At 38.6% G+C, this 16634-nt stretch overlaps 1 protein-coding gene across 6 annotated transcripts in view; it reads right to left on the reverse strand.

Moving 5' to 3' along the window:
* Window positions 1-16634, reverse strand: part of CPEB2 (cytoplasmic polyadenylation element binding protein 2) — an 84876-nt gene that overhangs the window by 30521 nt on the left and 37721 nt on the right. For 4 of the 6 annotated variants that reach the window (XM_034770670.1, XM_034770671.1, XM_034770676.1 and 1 more), the window contains exons 5-7: window positions 10626-10649; window positions 4890-5060; window positions 1519-1608 (exon numbers count right to left, since the gene is read on the reverse strand). In XM_034770670.1, the coding sequence (XP_034626561.1) occupies window positions 1519-1608; window positions 4890-5060; window positions 10626-10649 (285 nt within the window). The remainder of the gene's footprint in view (window positions 1-1518; window positions 1609-4889; window positions 5061-10625; window positions 10650-16634) is intronic. The other 2 variants (XM_034770672.1, XM_034770674.1) reach the window with 1 other exon arrangement.

Raw genomic sequence — 16634 nt, forward strand, 5'->3', positions numbered from 1 at the left:
TGATGAACTCAAAGAGCCATGCTACAAAATGTAGGCTCTATATATTGTACGATAAATCAACCCTCATAAATACACATCATTACACCCATAATCTTGGCCATGTTACTGAATATCATCCACAATTTGGATATTTGGTAGAGATAATGAATACAAATATCATTGTATTAGCTCTAAAAACAAAAGAGGAGGCATTGCTTGAGTAGGACGCTTGAAACAAAGCTGAAAAAAGCCCATTTGTGTTTAGTTTATTCAGTGGGACCACATACATATATTAAAAGCATGCACTTTGAAATACCTGTTATCAGCCTATAAATATGCTTAAAATCTATGTTCTAAAGTCTGAATAGATTTAGAAATGAGAATTAAGTTTTTTTTTCTAGGCCCTTCAGAGTTATAATGCTCAGACTTGCACTAAAGCAGTCTTTTGATTGTGCACTGTCTGGTTTGCCACGGAGATTTTTTTCTCTTAATTGTGGAAGGTTTGACTCTAGTTTGTCAATAAAATACAAAATGAACACACAGGCATTAATCAAACATATACTCACTTGAAAATTTCAAGTTGAGAAACTGTAAGAAAACACACTAAGGCCATGTCTACACTACAGGCGCTATAGCTATGATGCTGTAGCACCGCTGTGTAGCACTTCCTACAGTGATGGAAGCAGTTTTTCTTGTCACTAGTTAATCCACCTCCCTGAACAATGGTAGCTAGCTTGACAGAAGCATTCTTCCGGTGACCTATCCGTGTCTATACTGGGGGTTAGGCTGGGATAGCTACAGCGCTCAATGGTATGAATTTTTCACACCCCTATGTGCTGTACCTATGTCAACTTAAAAAAGATAAGTGTAGACCAGGGATAGCTGACAAATTTGTTACATGCAAAGATAAACGCTAGAGGCCATTCCCTGCAACACAATTGCAGTGCACTGAGCTGCTATTTGGGAGAGCCAGATATGAAAGTTACTTCAGAAGTCCTGCGCTGAACTGATAAAGAACAGGATCCAGCAGTGAGGCAACACCCTCAGTTTCTAGCTTTGGTATGAAAAGGAGCCGTGTCTGCATCCCACTTATACAGCAGCATTAACTGTTAAGCACCTAAGGGCTTGTCTACACTGCCCTGTAGTTCAGACTGGCGGCGTACAAATAGCTGTCTGTATGAAAGTGCTACGCTGTAAGTCCCCCATGTGGATGCTTCGGGCACAAACTAAAAGATTCCTACTTCATGTTAACATAATCCTCTTCAAACAGGACTACGTTAATGCACGGACCTTACAGTTTGTGCCTGCAGTGTCCACCAAGGGGAGTAACAGCGCAGCATTTTGATGTGCACTGCTATTTACACCCCCATAATCCAACCTGTAGAGCAGTGTAGACACAGCCTAAAAGACTGCAAAATAAACCCTTCAGAAGAGAAAGAGGCATGAAGAGGTTAAATAGGTGTCCAAGATTAAGAAGATTTACACCATCAGAAAAAAACAAAAAACAAACAAAAACACAAAAATTTCTCATTGTATTACCTTTAGGTGGAAAGTAGGACTTGCTTTCTGCTTTGTGAGGCCAGTCTACTACCAGAGGCCCAAATCGTCTGAAGCTAGCAGTAATTTCATCTAAAAAACAAACCAGGTACAGTAGTTGCAATTAAAACAGATGATTAAAACAGTTCAAGTGAGCAGTGAAAAATACTGTCAAGCAAATGAAGAGCTGATGCTTTGTTTCTTTCTTCCATATAAATTGACAGTCTCTTGGAAAACAATATATATAAAATAAACACAACATAAAAATATAAAGATAAGTACCAAAAACTGGAAAAATTATTTACACAGCATGCCCCAAAAATCACTTTTAAAACCTAATTTTAGTTTAATCAAATTTCTTTGCATCATTTAATAAAAGGAATATTTTAGAGCAATATGGATGGATACATGGGATCAGTAATGTTAATTTTCTTTGACTTGAGGTCATGGTCCAAGGTGTTTAGTATTCAATGCCCTATAGTCCAGATTTTAGTGGGCACGTGTCTACATCATAAAAACTACCACAACTACTGGCACTTTTATTAGCAGACTCAGCAGAGGCTAAGTGCAGAATGGGCATGGAGACTCAACTGCCTTTTCATACTTAGGGCTGGTCTACACTTAGTCCGGACTTCGGACTAAGGTACGCAAATTCAGCTACGTTAATAACGTAGCTGAATTCGAAGTACCTTACTCCGGACTTACCGCGGTCCAGACGCGGCCGGAAGTCTCCCCCCGTCGACGCCGTGTACTCCTCTCGGCAAGCTGGAGTACCGGCGTCGATTGTGAGCACTTCCGGGATCGATCCCAGAACATCGATGGCGTGCCTCCGGACCAGCCGGTAAGTGAAGACTAGGCCTTAGAAATGGTCCCTCCATAACAGTGGATAGATATGTCTCTCCCCCCCACCCCCCATCAATATGTTAGCAAGGAGCTAGGTGCTGCAGGCCATGCTACAACACACTGCACAACTTTGGTATGGCTTCCCGCCCCAGTAACTCCTTCCCATCTGCCATTGCCCCTAAAGGACTTACATAAGAAGGCAGTAAAAAAATAAGGGTGACAGTCTTCAATAGGCTTTCAAAACGGGATTGTTTGGCCTACAGTTTCTGAATCTCCTTGTCAGCATATCAACAGGCAGAAGAGGAAAAGGAACTTTCAGCGTGGCCTTATTTAGGATTGTACACAAAGCTTAATAAATGAATAAGTCCAACAGAAGTTTTGAATCTTGCTTTAGTTGAGAGAGAGTGTGAGTGTGTGTGTGTGTGTGTGTGTGTGTGTGTCTGACTGACTGACTGAATCTGTTAAGGTTTCTGAATAATTTTGTACCAGTACTGGTGGATAGTCCAAAAGTATTGCAGGGGACAATGCAGAAGAAATCTCCCCCAGCAAATTATCATCTCAGACACCTTCAAACTCATTTTGTTTGTGATCCAATCTATGATTTAATTTTAACCTAGTCAATGGACATTTGTCTACATTACAAAACAAATGCACAATTTAGCTCTTATTGACTATCTGCTCAGAGATTCCCAGTACTAGAATAGTAGCAGGGGGTAGCCGTGTTAGTCTGTATCTACAAAAACAACAAGGAGTCTGGTGGCACCTTAAAGACTAACAGATTTATATGGGCATAAGCTTTCGTGAGTAAAAACCTCACTTCTTCGGATGCAACATCCGAAGAAGTGAGGTTTTTACTCACGAAAGCTTATGCCCATATAAATCTGTTAGTCTTTAAGGTGCCANCTGGTGGCACCTTAAAGACTAACAGATTTATATGGGCATAAGCTTTCGTGAGTAAAAACCTCACTTCTTCGGATGTTGCATCCGAAGAAGTGAGGTTTTTACTCACGAAAGCTTATGCCCATATAAATCTGTTAGTCTTTAAGGTGCCACCAGACTCCTTGTTGTTTTTGTAGTACTAGAATAGTAGGAGTACCACAGATCAGGACTAAGGTTCATTAGTGAAGCTGTTCCAAATACAACAAAACACAATTTCATTTTATATTCAAGATATCACATGTTCTGTCAAATCACTTGCTATCTGCATTGGAAAAGTCACTTAGCTTTTCTGTGCCTCAGTTTCCCTACAGATACAAGCAGATAACTCCTATCTTTATAAACCCCTTTAAGATGCTTGGTTCAAAAGTATTATATAAAAGTGTAAAGTACAATTATTTATATTTTGCTTTATTCAAGTAGAACAGTGAGTGTGAAAAAATTTATATACTATTATACATTTAGCCATAGTTCTTAAACTTTGGACATGGCAGCCTTTTTTAATTGAAAGAATGGACTCCTGTAAACCAGAGTTCTTTCCTATTCACTATAAGAATAGGTTATTTAACTTTTAGCTGGAAAGCCACTAGAGCTGGGCAGAAGAGACCTACTTAATTTGTAATACATTATTCAAAGGAACAGCCTACCCTTTAACAAGAAACCCAACCCCTGGTGTGTAACTTGAAATATATAAGCTACAGGACCAAAAGCACGAGGGGAAGCAATCATATCAACACCAAAATTTCTGGATGGCACCTACTCAAATTACACTTCATGATATCAGGAAAGATACATGTTGCTTTGTATGCCATGCAGGGGCAGCTCCAGGCACCAGGGCACCATGGGCGTGCCAAGCCGTGGGGGGTTGCGTGCCGGTCGCCGTGAGGGTGGCAATCAGGGAGCCTTCAGCAGTATGCCTACGGGACGCCTGCTGGTCCCGCGGCTTCGGCGACAATTTGGCAGTGGGTACGCCGAAGGCGTGGGGCCGGCGGACCTCCCACAGACATGCCACCAAAGGCTGCCTGACTGCCGTGCTTGGGGTGGCAAAATACATAGAGCCGCCCCTGATGCCATGTAGGGAGGTAGGGCAGAGAGGAAGAATTGAAGTTAAAGAATTCAAAGTAAAAGTCACAAGGGTGCCACCAATATCATAAGTTTGAGGTACAACAGTTCATTCTGATAGTAACTTGACAGGCCGCTTACGCGTAACATTCTATGCTGAACTAACATTCTGATTAATTCAGGTAAAGATACAACAATAAAAATACTGAACAGCTACGACAAGTTGACTCAAGAAAAAAGTTCTCTGTCTTCAACATGTACATAAGATTTACACATTAGCATTATTGCTTTATTCTCTGAAAACAATATATATAATTTTCATAAAGAAATATCATTTAAAGGCCAGTCACATTCAGGACCCAAATCAGCATAAGAAGTGCAATTCCCACTGAAGTCAATTAGAATTGTGCCCACTTACACCAGGAACTATTTGGTCCTATGTGTCACTTCAATTCATTCATCTAACTTTAAAGAGAATAAGCTGCCTTTCTTCCCGCCCCAGACCAAATTGTATTCAGTTTCAGCCAGCTCACCTTCATCAATATCTGGTGGAAGGCCACCAACAAATACTTTCCGAGAGAAACGTTCTATCCGTTCTCCATTCTGATGAGCTGAATAGCACGTAGGTGAATTCAAGACACCAACTTGATCACTATGGCCATCATCCAACAAACCATCATCTATTGGGAAGAGGGAAGAACGACCTAAAACACAAGAAGAATAAATATTAAAAGAATAATTTTGTAGTTGGTTATGATCATCATGTAACCCGAGGAAAAAGCGGAAAACAATGTGGAAGGCAAAAAAAAAAAAAAAAAAAAAAAATTAGTATAAAGAAAAAAAAAATTAGAAAGAAAATTCAGAATTGCCAGATGCCATGCTTATAGATAGAACATTTAATATTACATTACATTTTTTAGTTTCTTTACTCCAAACCAATAGTAAATCATTAGTTTGTTTTTAAATAAAGTATCTTCTTTATTAAGTGACCATGTTAAGACTTAAAAAGAATACGCAAGCTAAAATTCTCTTAGATGACAAATCCAAGGAATTATCCCAGACTGAGGTATGAGTAGAGGCAGTTTTGGAACAAATTAATAAGTTCAATAGTAATAAGTCACCAGAACCAGATGGTATTCACCCAAGAGTTCTGAAGGAACTCAGACATGAAACTGCAGAACTACTAACTGTGGTATGTAACCTATTGCTTAAATCAGCTTCTGTACCAGATGACAAGAGGATAGTTAACGTGACACTAATTTTTAAATGAGGCTCCAAAGGTAATCCTGGCAATTACAGGCCAGTAAGCATAACTTCAGTACCAGGCAAACTGGTTGAAACTATAGTGAAGAACAGAATTATCAGATGAATAGATTTGTTGGGGGACGAGTCAACACAGGTTTTGTAAAGAGAAATCATGCCTCAAATAATTAGAATTATTTGAAGGGGGTCAACAAACATGTGGATGGGGTTATCTAGTGGATATTGCATACTTGGACTTTCAGAAAGCTTTTGACAAGGTCCCTCACCAAAGGCTCTTAAGCAAAGTAAGCAGTCACAGGAGAAGAGAGAAGGTCTTCTCATGGATCAGTAACTTGTTAAAAGATAGGAAACAAAAGGCAGGAATAAATGGTCAGTTTTCAAAATGGAGAGAGGTAAAGAGTGGTATTCCCCAAGGATCTGAACTGGGACCAGTGCTATTCAACATACTCATAAATGACCTAGAAAAAGGGGGTAAAAGGTGAGGTGGCAAAGTTTGCAGACAATACAAAATTATTTAAGATAGTTAAATCCAAAGCTGACTGCAAAGAGTTACAAAGGAATCTCACAAAACTGGGTGACTGGGCAACAAAATGGCAGATGAAATTCATTACTTTGCTTTTATCAAGATTGTATACTGGAAAACATAATCCCAACTAGACACACAAAATTATGGAGTCTAAATTAGCTATTACCACAGAAGAAAGATATCTTGGACTTATCATTGATAGCTTTTTGAAAATATCTGCTCAATGTGCTGTGGCAGTGAAAAAAGCTAAAAGAACTTTAGGAACCATTAGAAAAGGGATAGATAAAATGACAGCAAATATTGTAATGTCACTATATAAATCCGTGGTATATAAATCCACACCTTGAATACTACATGCAGTTCTGGTCACCCCATCTCAAAAAAAGATATATTAGAAATATAAAAAGGTACAGAGAAGGGCAACAAAAATGATTAAGGCTATGGAACAGCTTACATATGAGGAGATATTAAAAAACTGTGACTGTTCAACTTGGAAGAGAGACGACTAAGAGGGTGCGGGGAAAGATATGATAGAAGTCTATAAAATCATGAATGGTGTTGAGAAAATGAATAAGGAAATATTATTTACTCCTTCATATAACAGAAGAACCCTGGGTCGCCCAATTAAATTAATAGGCAGCAGGTTTAAACACACAAAAGGAAGTACTACTTCACACAACACACAGTCAACCTGTGAAACTCATTGCCAGAGGAAGTTGTGAAGGCCAAAACTATAACTGGGTTCAAAACAGAGTTAGATAAGTTCATGGAGTATAGGTCCATCAATGGCTATTAGCCAAGATGGTCAGGGAAGAACCCTTTGCTCTGGGTGTCCCTAAGCCTCTGACTGCCAGATGCTAGGACTGAACGACAGAGAATGGATCACTTGATAATTGCTCTGTTCTGTTCATTCCCTTTGAAGCATCTGGCATTGGCCGCTGTTGGCAGACAGGACAATGGGCTAGATGGACCATTGTTCTGACCCAGTATGGCCACTCGTATGTTCTCATGTATCATTGGCTCATCTTCAAGTTGTGGTGATAGGGTCTATCCAGTGAACGAATACACTGAGTATTACAATTGCTTATAGTTTGATTAGGCTGAGGGAGAAGAAAAAAATGTATGCTCACTAACAAATTTTTAAAATACAAATGTCATTTTTGAAAACATAAATGATGCGGGTGAACTGGGCATAGGTTTCAATTCTAAGAAAGCAAAATGATTTTGTAATTAGCATGTATAAAACAACTCTTGATAAATTATCTAGGAAGTCATTAATCAGATCTATCCTACTTGTTATCAGTGCTCAAAGTATACTGTAGAATTTGGGAATAGCTGAAACCTCTGAAAGTCCCCGACAAAGCAATTTTGAAGGGTGAGAGAGAGGTTTCAGAGTTAACACCTGATGAGGACAAATGGAGGCAGGGATTTCAAGGTAATGCAGTTTCACCCTCCTTCCCATATAGAGCATGCTCAAACAGTATGGCTGCTACTTCAGACATAAGGCTAGAAATGCAGCCACATAATAAGAATGCTGCTACAAAGTGATCAGGAGGAATAAGGAGGAGGGAGAGGAAGAGGGAAGAAGCAAGGGATGATTCCTTCTATTCAGTTTCAGAGAACTCCTCTGCATACAACTCAACTTCTCAGACTATGCACTGGGGCCAGGATTTGTATCTTAGACAACCTGAAAACGTGAAATATCTGCATAGAGATTTATACTGGATTCATATTCAGAAAGTGTTCTTTGCAGTGATAAAGGCCATAAATTTACTTTTTGTAAAATGAAAGCTTAATTTTGGGTAAGTCCTAAGTTTCTCAGAAAAGGTTCCTATTTGCTAGTGGTGAGCGGATTTGTCAAGCCCTGCATAAAAGTATTGCCTGATCACTCTTTCCCCCCCTCATCTCATTTTTATAATTATCATTTATTTAAATAGATTTTTTTTGTAAGAAGGAAATGACAACTTTATGGGAAGCAAGTTCTTCCTTCACCTTAAAAGCCCCTTTGCAGAGGTTCAACAGGATCCCAGCTCAATGGATTTGGAGGGGCAATAGCTAGTTCTGCCAGATTCTCCCACTCCAAAGCCACAGGCTGGAGAAGAACACATTACCGCACAAGGAAGTCACAAGGTAGTAACTAAGCTGCTGCCCACACTGCAATTTGGAACCTTCAACCTTAAGAAATCTGCTATTAGCAAAGGCCCTTGCAGCATAATTAGGGCCCTACCAAATTCACAGCCATGAAAAATATGTCCCTGACTGTGAAATCTGGTCTCCCTCCATGAAATCTGGTCTCTTCTGTGCTTTTACCTTATACTATACACATATATAGTATATATATAAACCAGCGTTTCTCAAACTGGGGGTCCTGACCCAAAAGGTGGTTGTGGGGGGGTTGCAAGGTTATTTTAGGAGATTGCAGTATTGCCATCCTTACTTCTGTGCTGCCTTCAGAGCTGGGCGGCCGGAGAGCAGTGGCTGTTGGCCGGGCGCCCAGCTCTGAAAGCAGCGCCCCGCGAGCAGCAGCACAGAAGTAAGGGTGGCAATACCATACCATGCCATCCTTACTTCTGTGCTGCTGTTGGTAGTGGCTCTGCCTTCAGAGCGGGGCTCCCAGCCAGCAGCCGCTGCTCTCTGGCCGCCCAGCTCTGAAGGCAGCACTGCCGCCAGCAGCAGAACAAATGGTTGCAGTACCACAACCCCCCTACAATAACCTTGCGACACCCCCCCCCCCCAAACTCCTTTTTGGGTCAGGACCCCTACAATTACAACACCATGAAATTTCAGATTTAAATATCTGAAATCATAAAATTTATGATTTTTAAAATACTATGGCCATAAAATTGACCAAAATGGACCGTGAATTTGGTAGGGCCCTAAGCATAATTCTTGGAGGAGTTCAGGGACCAGGGGGGACTGGTGGGGCCAGGCAACCACATAGAAGCCATTCCTCTCCAGAAGATCACTCAAGAGCCATAGGATTATAGGGAATCTGTGGATTTGGGGGAGGTGTATGAGGAACCCCATTATTTGTCTTGTGGTGCTTAGAAGCCCCAATCAGGAATCAGAGTTCTATTATGAAAGGCACTGCATGCATACATAACAAAAAGATGATCCTTGCCCCCAAACAGATTATAATCTAAGTATAAGAAGAGATACCAGCAGATACAACAAAAAGACAATGGGGAGCATAAGGTAGCACAGACTATCAAGGTAAATATATTTAGCAGAAGTCACAGCACACTCCTGGCTTAGCTACTGTCGAGCATTATACTGGCACTGCATAGAGGTGATTTTTAAGGAGATATTTGAAGGAAAATAATATAATGACTGAAGATATTTGCATGGAACTCCTTCCATGCATAATAAAGTGATGTAATTGTTAACAAACCAGGAGCTTAGAATGCCGCTCTCATTCATGTATATAGTGTTGCTATCAAACAGTAATTAAATATATATATATATATCAAGGATATGCATTTAACAACTCCACTAAATTCAATATTTAAATGTATTTTGGAAATTTTAAAGAATTAGCACAATATATAGAATCAAAACAAATAATGAAATGCAACAACTGTAAAAAGTACTGTACTGTTAGCAAAGGACACTCTAGCTCTCTATGTAACCAAAAAACAATTAATGGAACTGCGAGCTTCTCTACACAGCTTTACAATACTTGACTACAAACCGAATGCAACACTAGCAGCAAAAAGGTAATTCAATTCCAAATGCCACTAAATAATAATTGACCTGTGCTGCAACTTCCAGAAATTGTGAAATATGGTGGTGTTTTATAATATGGATACCTGAACAGTAGGGACTGGATCAATTCATTTCTCTAAAGGGGACTAAGGAGCAGCAATCAGATAATGGTCTGTACTGACCTAGGACAGATGTGAACCAGTGACGTAGACATGAAAATATCTGTATCTTGTTAATATCTGGATTTATCCAAAAATCTTGAGATTCACATATTACACTCAGTGTAGCTTATATAGAGACAATGGGCAGATTCTCATGTGGTTAAATTAGAGTAGCTCCTCTGAAGTCCAGGGAGCTATGCCAATTTACATCAGCTGACAACTTGTCTCGTGTGCTGTTTCTCAGAATTTTTTCTACAATTCTTTACTAAACTTGTGACAATTCTTTTAACTGAGCTGTGTATACCATCACTTAATAATTGTGGGGGAAAAATCAGAGTTATGTACACTTTTAATAACGATAGTACAGAAAGTATTTACTTTAAGCATTAGTGAAATTATGATTAGTGCTACAATGTGTTTTAACTGATTAAAAGATCTGTGATTCAAACTCAATAACACAAAAAATCAATGACCAAAACAGACCACTTTTTTGCAAACTGATTAAACATGCAGACAAAACAAATCTAAAAATCAATAATCTGGAGTAATTAATCACAATGATCAATATCAGCCCAATCAGAATAACTGTACTGTAGCAAACATAAATGAATTACCTCGTCTTCGCCCATAACTCCTTGCTGCATGTAAACAAAGGACAAATTGTAAAATGTCAAAGAACTGTACCATGCCCACATATAAAAATAATTATACAAAGAACTATGTGGGTAACTGATGAATTGCACTAATCTGCATAAGAAGTTGCTACTGGTATACCTGTATGTGATCACATTAAACTAAAGCCATTTTTCAAATACTGTGCTTTTTTACTTTTTTTGTTGCCTATGCACCTGGATATAAAACAGTATGCTTTACATATCATATCAAAATAATTTTGGATAATTTCTTTAACTTTAACATTTATTTATAATTTTGAAATTTTCTACTATGCCCTTATACTCTTCTTAATTATATTCTCTCTATATATTATTACATTTAATACAACCTCTGTAATTTAGCTTCTGTCTTTCTCAGCTCATTGCCTCAGACTCTATGACAGAATTTAAATAATGTACAAGATTTTGCTAATAAAGAGAAAATGTTGCTTTAAATCAGTGTAGTAAGAGTTAAATGAATCAGAGAAACATCCTGGTCCATGGAACAGTTTGTACAGTTCTTTGCAGTGACAATACAAATGCTATAAGCCATGACCTTCCTTTTCCATGAAAAGAGCTAGCAAAAAATTAAGCTCAAGGTTTTGTTTTAAACAAAAGACTCCTTGTGGTACTAAACAAAATCAGAGCGTAAGTCACAAGAAACGACATTGTATTATAAACACTGCATAACACTTGCATAAAGCCAAGGCAACGAAGTCAAATACATTACCACTAAATCAAGATTTTCCTCATTTTTGAGTGTTACAGGACTCACAAAGAGATTGTGCTAATGGTTATAATTCAGAAGACTCCACACAACACACACTGATGCTATTTTTCAGCATTCTAGCCTTTTAGCAAAAAGAGCACACTATTAACATGTAAAGAGTGAACGATAAGTAATAAGTTACATATAATTTGTCTTTCAGTACTATGCTTTTATAAAAATATTTTCAGTTCCTTCTTCACAGATTTAGTACTTGAGAAGAGTTTCTTTAATGACAAGATGGGAAGATATTAAAATTTTCTAACTACAGTAATTATTTAAACAGAAAACATTCTTACGAGCCTAATGTTACAAGTGGACCTCTGTGCCCACTCAGGGCTCCTTTGAGTTCAATGGGACTATGTGGACAGATCCACCCACAGAATGCAAGATCAGGGCCGTAGATATGCGGATGGTCTCAGAAACCAAATAACCTCCTCTGATTTATTCATCTCCCCACTTCGATATCACCTAACATCTGTATTACAGTCATGCCAATTTGCACAAACATTGTCTTTAATTTTATTTAGCATCACTCTCCTTTTCTTGTACAGGCCCTTTCCTATCAGGGATTTACCAGGTTATTTGTAGGACTCTGAAAAGCCTCCCATTACATTTTTTCCTCTAATTTAATCCTATTTCTCTTGAATCCTCAGACAGCAGTCACCATTTTTTCCCTAGCTATATTGTACTGAATTCATTTTGAAGTTAATATTTGTAGTGTCACCTGGAAGGATTATGTATTCTCCCCTCCCTTTCACAAATACAGCTACAACAGTAAGGGAAAATCCAAATGCATCAAGCCCATACTGATGAGTCAATTTTTAGCATGACTATAGTGGCACGCACACACACACACGGGTAATATAAAAATAGTATCTTGGCCTAATATACACTAATAAGTCCCTTTAGGCACAAACAGTAATATTATCTCTGCTCTGTTCATCCAATTTTGCTTCCCTCTGTCAACCAAAACAGCTCAGCAGTGTTCTCAAATTTTCATACTGTTCAGACAATCTTTTCGCTTCTCATGAAAGACGTTTTGGTAGGAGACTTACAAAATTTTTGTGTTTATGTGTTTTTAAATAATAGTAGCATGTGAACTCTTGGAAACAAAAATAAAACTAGAAGTAGAAAAAAAACCACTATTATTTAAAAAAACAATGCTGCAGTTGCAAGAAAATGGTGCGTCTGCTGGGATATTTGATATACGTATATTAAAGTTACATTAATGTGCCAAAATATCCCAAAAAAGTCTGTGAGTATTTTGCCCAGCCAGGAGAAAACAAAGAAAACAAATCATGGCACTAACATGACACATTTGCTGCCATCACATGGTTTACTCTCCTTGTGTGGATCTATGACTAGAGTCCTTGATTTCAAAAGGGCAAACTTTAAAAAAAAATATTAAGGGAATTACTGGTAGTTAGGAATATGGATTGGACTGAAGAACTCAAGGTTCTGAATGTGGAGGAGTCTTGGAATTTCTTTAAGTCAAGATGCAGAAGCTATCTGAAGCCTGCATCCCAAGCAAGGGTAGAAATTTCACAGGGAAGGGTTGCAGACCAAACTGATGAGCAAGTATATCTAACAGATTAAGACAAACCAGAAAGCCTGCAAGGAATGGAAGATGGGATGGATCAGCAAGGAAAACTACCTCTTGGAGATCAGAAAGTATAGGGAAAAAGTGAGAACTGCCAAAAGCCAAGCAGAGCTGGACCTTGCAAAGGAAATTAAAAACAATAGTAAAAAGGGTCTATAACCACATATAAAAAAGAAAAAAAGACTGAAAGAAGAAATGGGAGCACTAAGCACTGAGGATGAGGTGAATATTAAAAGATAATCTAGGCATGGTCCAACTCCTAAATGAATATTTTACCCTTATTAAAAACCTGAGGCAATGAGACGTTTAGGGGCAGTGACAGGATGGCTAATGGAAATGAGAATATGGAAGTAGAAATTACCACATCCAAATTGGAAGTAAAACTCAAACAGTTTAATGGGACCAAATTGAGGGCCCAGATAATCTCCATCCAAGAATATTAAGGGAACTGGCACATGGAATTGCAAGCCCAATAGCAAGGATTTTTAATGAACCCATAAACTCGGGGGTCGTTTCCTGTGACTGGAGATATGCTAATACAGTACCTATTTTTAAGAAAAGGGGGAAAAAACTGACCTTGGAAACAACAAGTCTGTTAGTTTAACCTCAATAGCATGCAAGGTCTTGGAACAAAATTTTGCCAGAGAAAGCAGTTAAGAACATAGAGGTGAACAGTAATTGTGATAAAATACAATGTGGTTTTACAAAAAAGTAGATCATGCTAGACCAACCTGATCTCCTTTTTTAAGAAGTTTCACGGGGTAGCCGTTTTAGTCTTCATCAGCAAAAACAACAAGGAGTCCTTTGGCACCTTAGAGACTAACAAATTTATTTGGGCATAAGCTTTCGTGGGCTATAACCCACTTCATCAGTTGCATGGAGTGGAAAATAAAGTAGGCAGGTATAAATACACAGCACATGAAAAGATGGGAGTTGCCTTACTGAGTGGGGGGTCAGTGCTAACGAGGCCAATTCATTAGGGTGGATGTGGCCCATTTCCAACAGTTGACAAGAAGGGGTGAATATCCCTTCGGGGGCGGGGGGGGAAGAGAAGGGAGGTTACCAGTAGAGTTCCTCAGGGACGGGTTTTGGGACCAATCTTATTTAACAATATCATTCATGACCTTGGCACAAAAATTGAGAGTGTGCTAATAAAATCTGCAGATGATACTAAGTTGGGAGGTATTACCAACATAGAGGAGGACCGGAATATCATACAAGCAGATCTGAATGCCCTTGAAAACTGGAGTAATAGAAATGGGATGAAATTTAACAGTGCAAAGTGCAAGGTCATGCACTTTGAGATTAACAACTAGAATTTTTGTATAAGCAGGGGACTTATCAGTTGGAAGTGACAGAGGGGGAGAAAGACTTGGGAATACTGATTGATCACCAGATGAATATGAGCTGTCAATGTGATGTGGCCATGAGAAAGGCTAATGCAGTTCTAGGATGCACCAAGTGAGATATTTCCAGTGGAAACCGGGAAGCGTTATCATTATACAAGACACTGGTGAGACCTCATCTGGAATACTGTGTGCAATTATGGTCTCCCATGTTTAAGAAAGATGAATTCAGGCTGGAACAGATGCAGACAAGGCTACTAGGATGATCAGAGGAACGGAAAACCTACCTTATGAGAGGAAACTCAAAGAGTTTGGCTTGTTTAGCCTAACAAACTGAAGGCTGAGGGCAGATAGGACTGCTCTCTATAAATACACCAGAAGGATAAATATCAAGGAGGGAGATGAGTTATTTAAGTTAAGTGCCAATGTGGATACAAGAACAAATGGATATAAACTGGCCATCAACAAGTTTAGGCTTGACATTAGATGAAGAACAGCCACTGAACCCAAAAACAAGTACTTTGCACAGTTCTATTTATAACACTTTATATTTGACCTTCTGTAGTTATTTGCTACACAAAGAATTTCTTCCTCTATGAGGTAAAGAGGAAAATTAAAGAAACTATCAGGGTATCACATTTTTAAAACATGTCATGTCTCCTTATCTGTATTACACTTTTAGATTGTTTGGACAAAATGTTAAAAAGCGATTGCACTTTTTACTGTTTCTGCTGTTTATTTACTTTTTACACTTGATTCAACTTTGAACAATAAAAGCAGACTAGTCAGTTTCACTTTCTGTTTCTCTTTGTAGGGGAATGTTTAAATATATATTTTTTAAAAGTCATGACAACTTTAAATATTAGGTTTAGTAAGTTTGTTACCAGACATGTAGAAATTAAGGTTACTTACTTCTAACCCGAGTTCTTTGAGACAACTGTGCATATTACCGCTTATGGGTAATGTGCCAACCACTGCAGCTTAACAGAACTTCCTCCAAGCAGTGCCTGTTAGAACACACGTACAGCCATCCTACCTGCTCCCTCAGCATCTTCAAATGATCTGTGGACAAGTCTATATAAGGTGGCACTGTGCCCTCTACCGCCTCAGTTCCTTCTACCGCTGACCCTGAGAAACCAAGATAGGAGTCTGAGAAAGGGGCAGGAGGAAGGTCAGTGGGAAGTGTGAATATGCAGTCATCTCAATGAACTCCAGTTACAAGTAGGTAACCTTAACTTCTTTGAGTGGCCCTGCATATTATCATTTATGGGTGGTTTGACTAGTAGAGCTGAAAACACTCAGGAGGTAACAGAGTTCTAATTAAATAACAATCAAAACACCGCTTTACCAAATCTAGCATCTGCTCTTGAAACCACCAGATCCAAAGCATAATGTATGGACTGACTTCCAAACAGCGGCCTTACAGATTTCCCATTAGGAACACATTTAAGATAAGCTAAAGATTCTACCACTGCCCTCAGGGAATAAGATCTCACAGTAGTAGGCACTGGGACTGCCGCTAACTTGTAATAGTCAAGAATACATTGTTTAATCAATCTGGAAACAGGCTGAGCAGATACATTGTAACCCGTATAATTCTTAGCATAAGAAACAACTTATACGACCTCCTAAAATCTTTAGTTCTGTTTAAACAACATGCTCAAACTCTTCTAGCCTCGAAAGTATGTAAAGCAGATTCCCTTTATTAGCATGTGGCTTTGGAAAAAACACTGGTAAATTAGTTGTCTGACTGATGTGAAACTCAGATACTGTTTTTGGTAAAAACCTGGGATCAGGTCTAAGAATGACCATGTCTTTATGAAAAATAGCAAATGGCAGATATGCCTGCATTTTTTCCACCCTTCTGTCTTATGTTATAACAACAATAAACATAGTTTTAATAGTTAAAATAAGGAACACACTTCCAAAGGCGCTTCATAAGCCTTGCTAAAACCAATTAAGATCCCATGTTGGAAACAGATCTCTCAAGGGGAGGTGCAAGTTAGATAACCTCTTTGTAAACCTTTTAGCTGTATTTTGCACAAGTAATGATCTGCCATCAAAGCATGATAAAATGAGAAAGCTATTAAATGAACTCTTAAAGAAGAATTAGAAACCCTCAGACTTTAAATACAACAAAACACTCCAATATACAGGGAATAGAAGCTGTAACTGGTGAGTCATATTTGCCATGCATCCAAGGAGCAAATCTAACTCATTTCAAGTAATAATCTTTCCTCTTACATTGTTTTCTA

The sequence above is a fragment of the Trachemys scripta genome, chromosome 5 (genome assembly GCF_013100865.1).
Source record: "Trachemys scripta elegans isolate TJP31775 chromosome 5, CAS_Tse_1.0, whole genome shotgun sequence".
Lineage (NCBI taxonomy): Eukaryota > Metazoa > Chordata > Testudines > Emydidae > Trachemys > Trachemys scripta.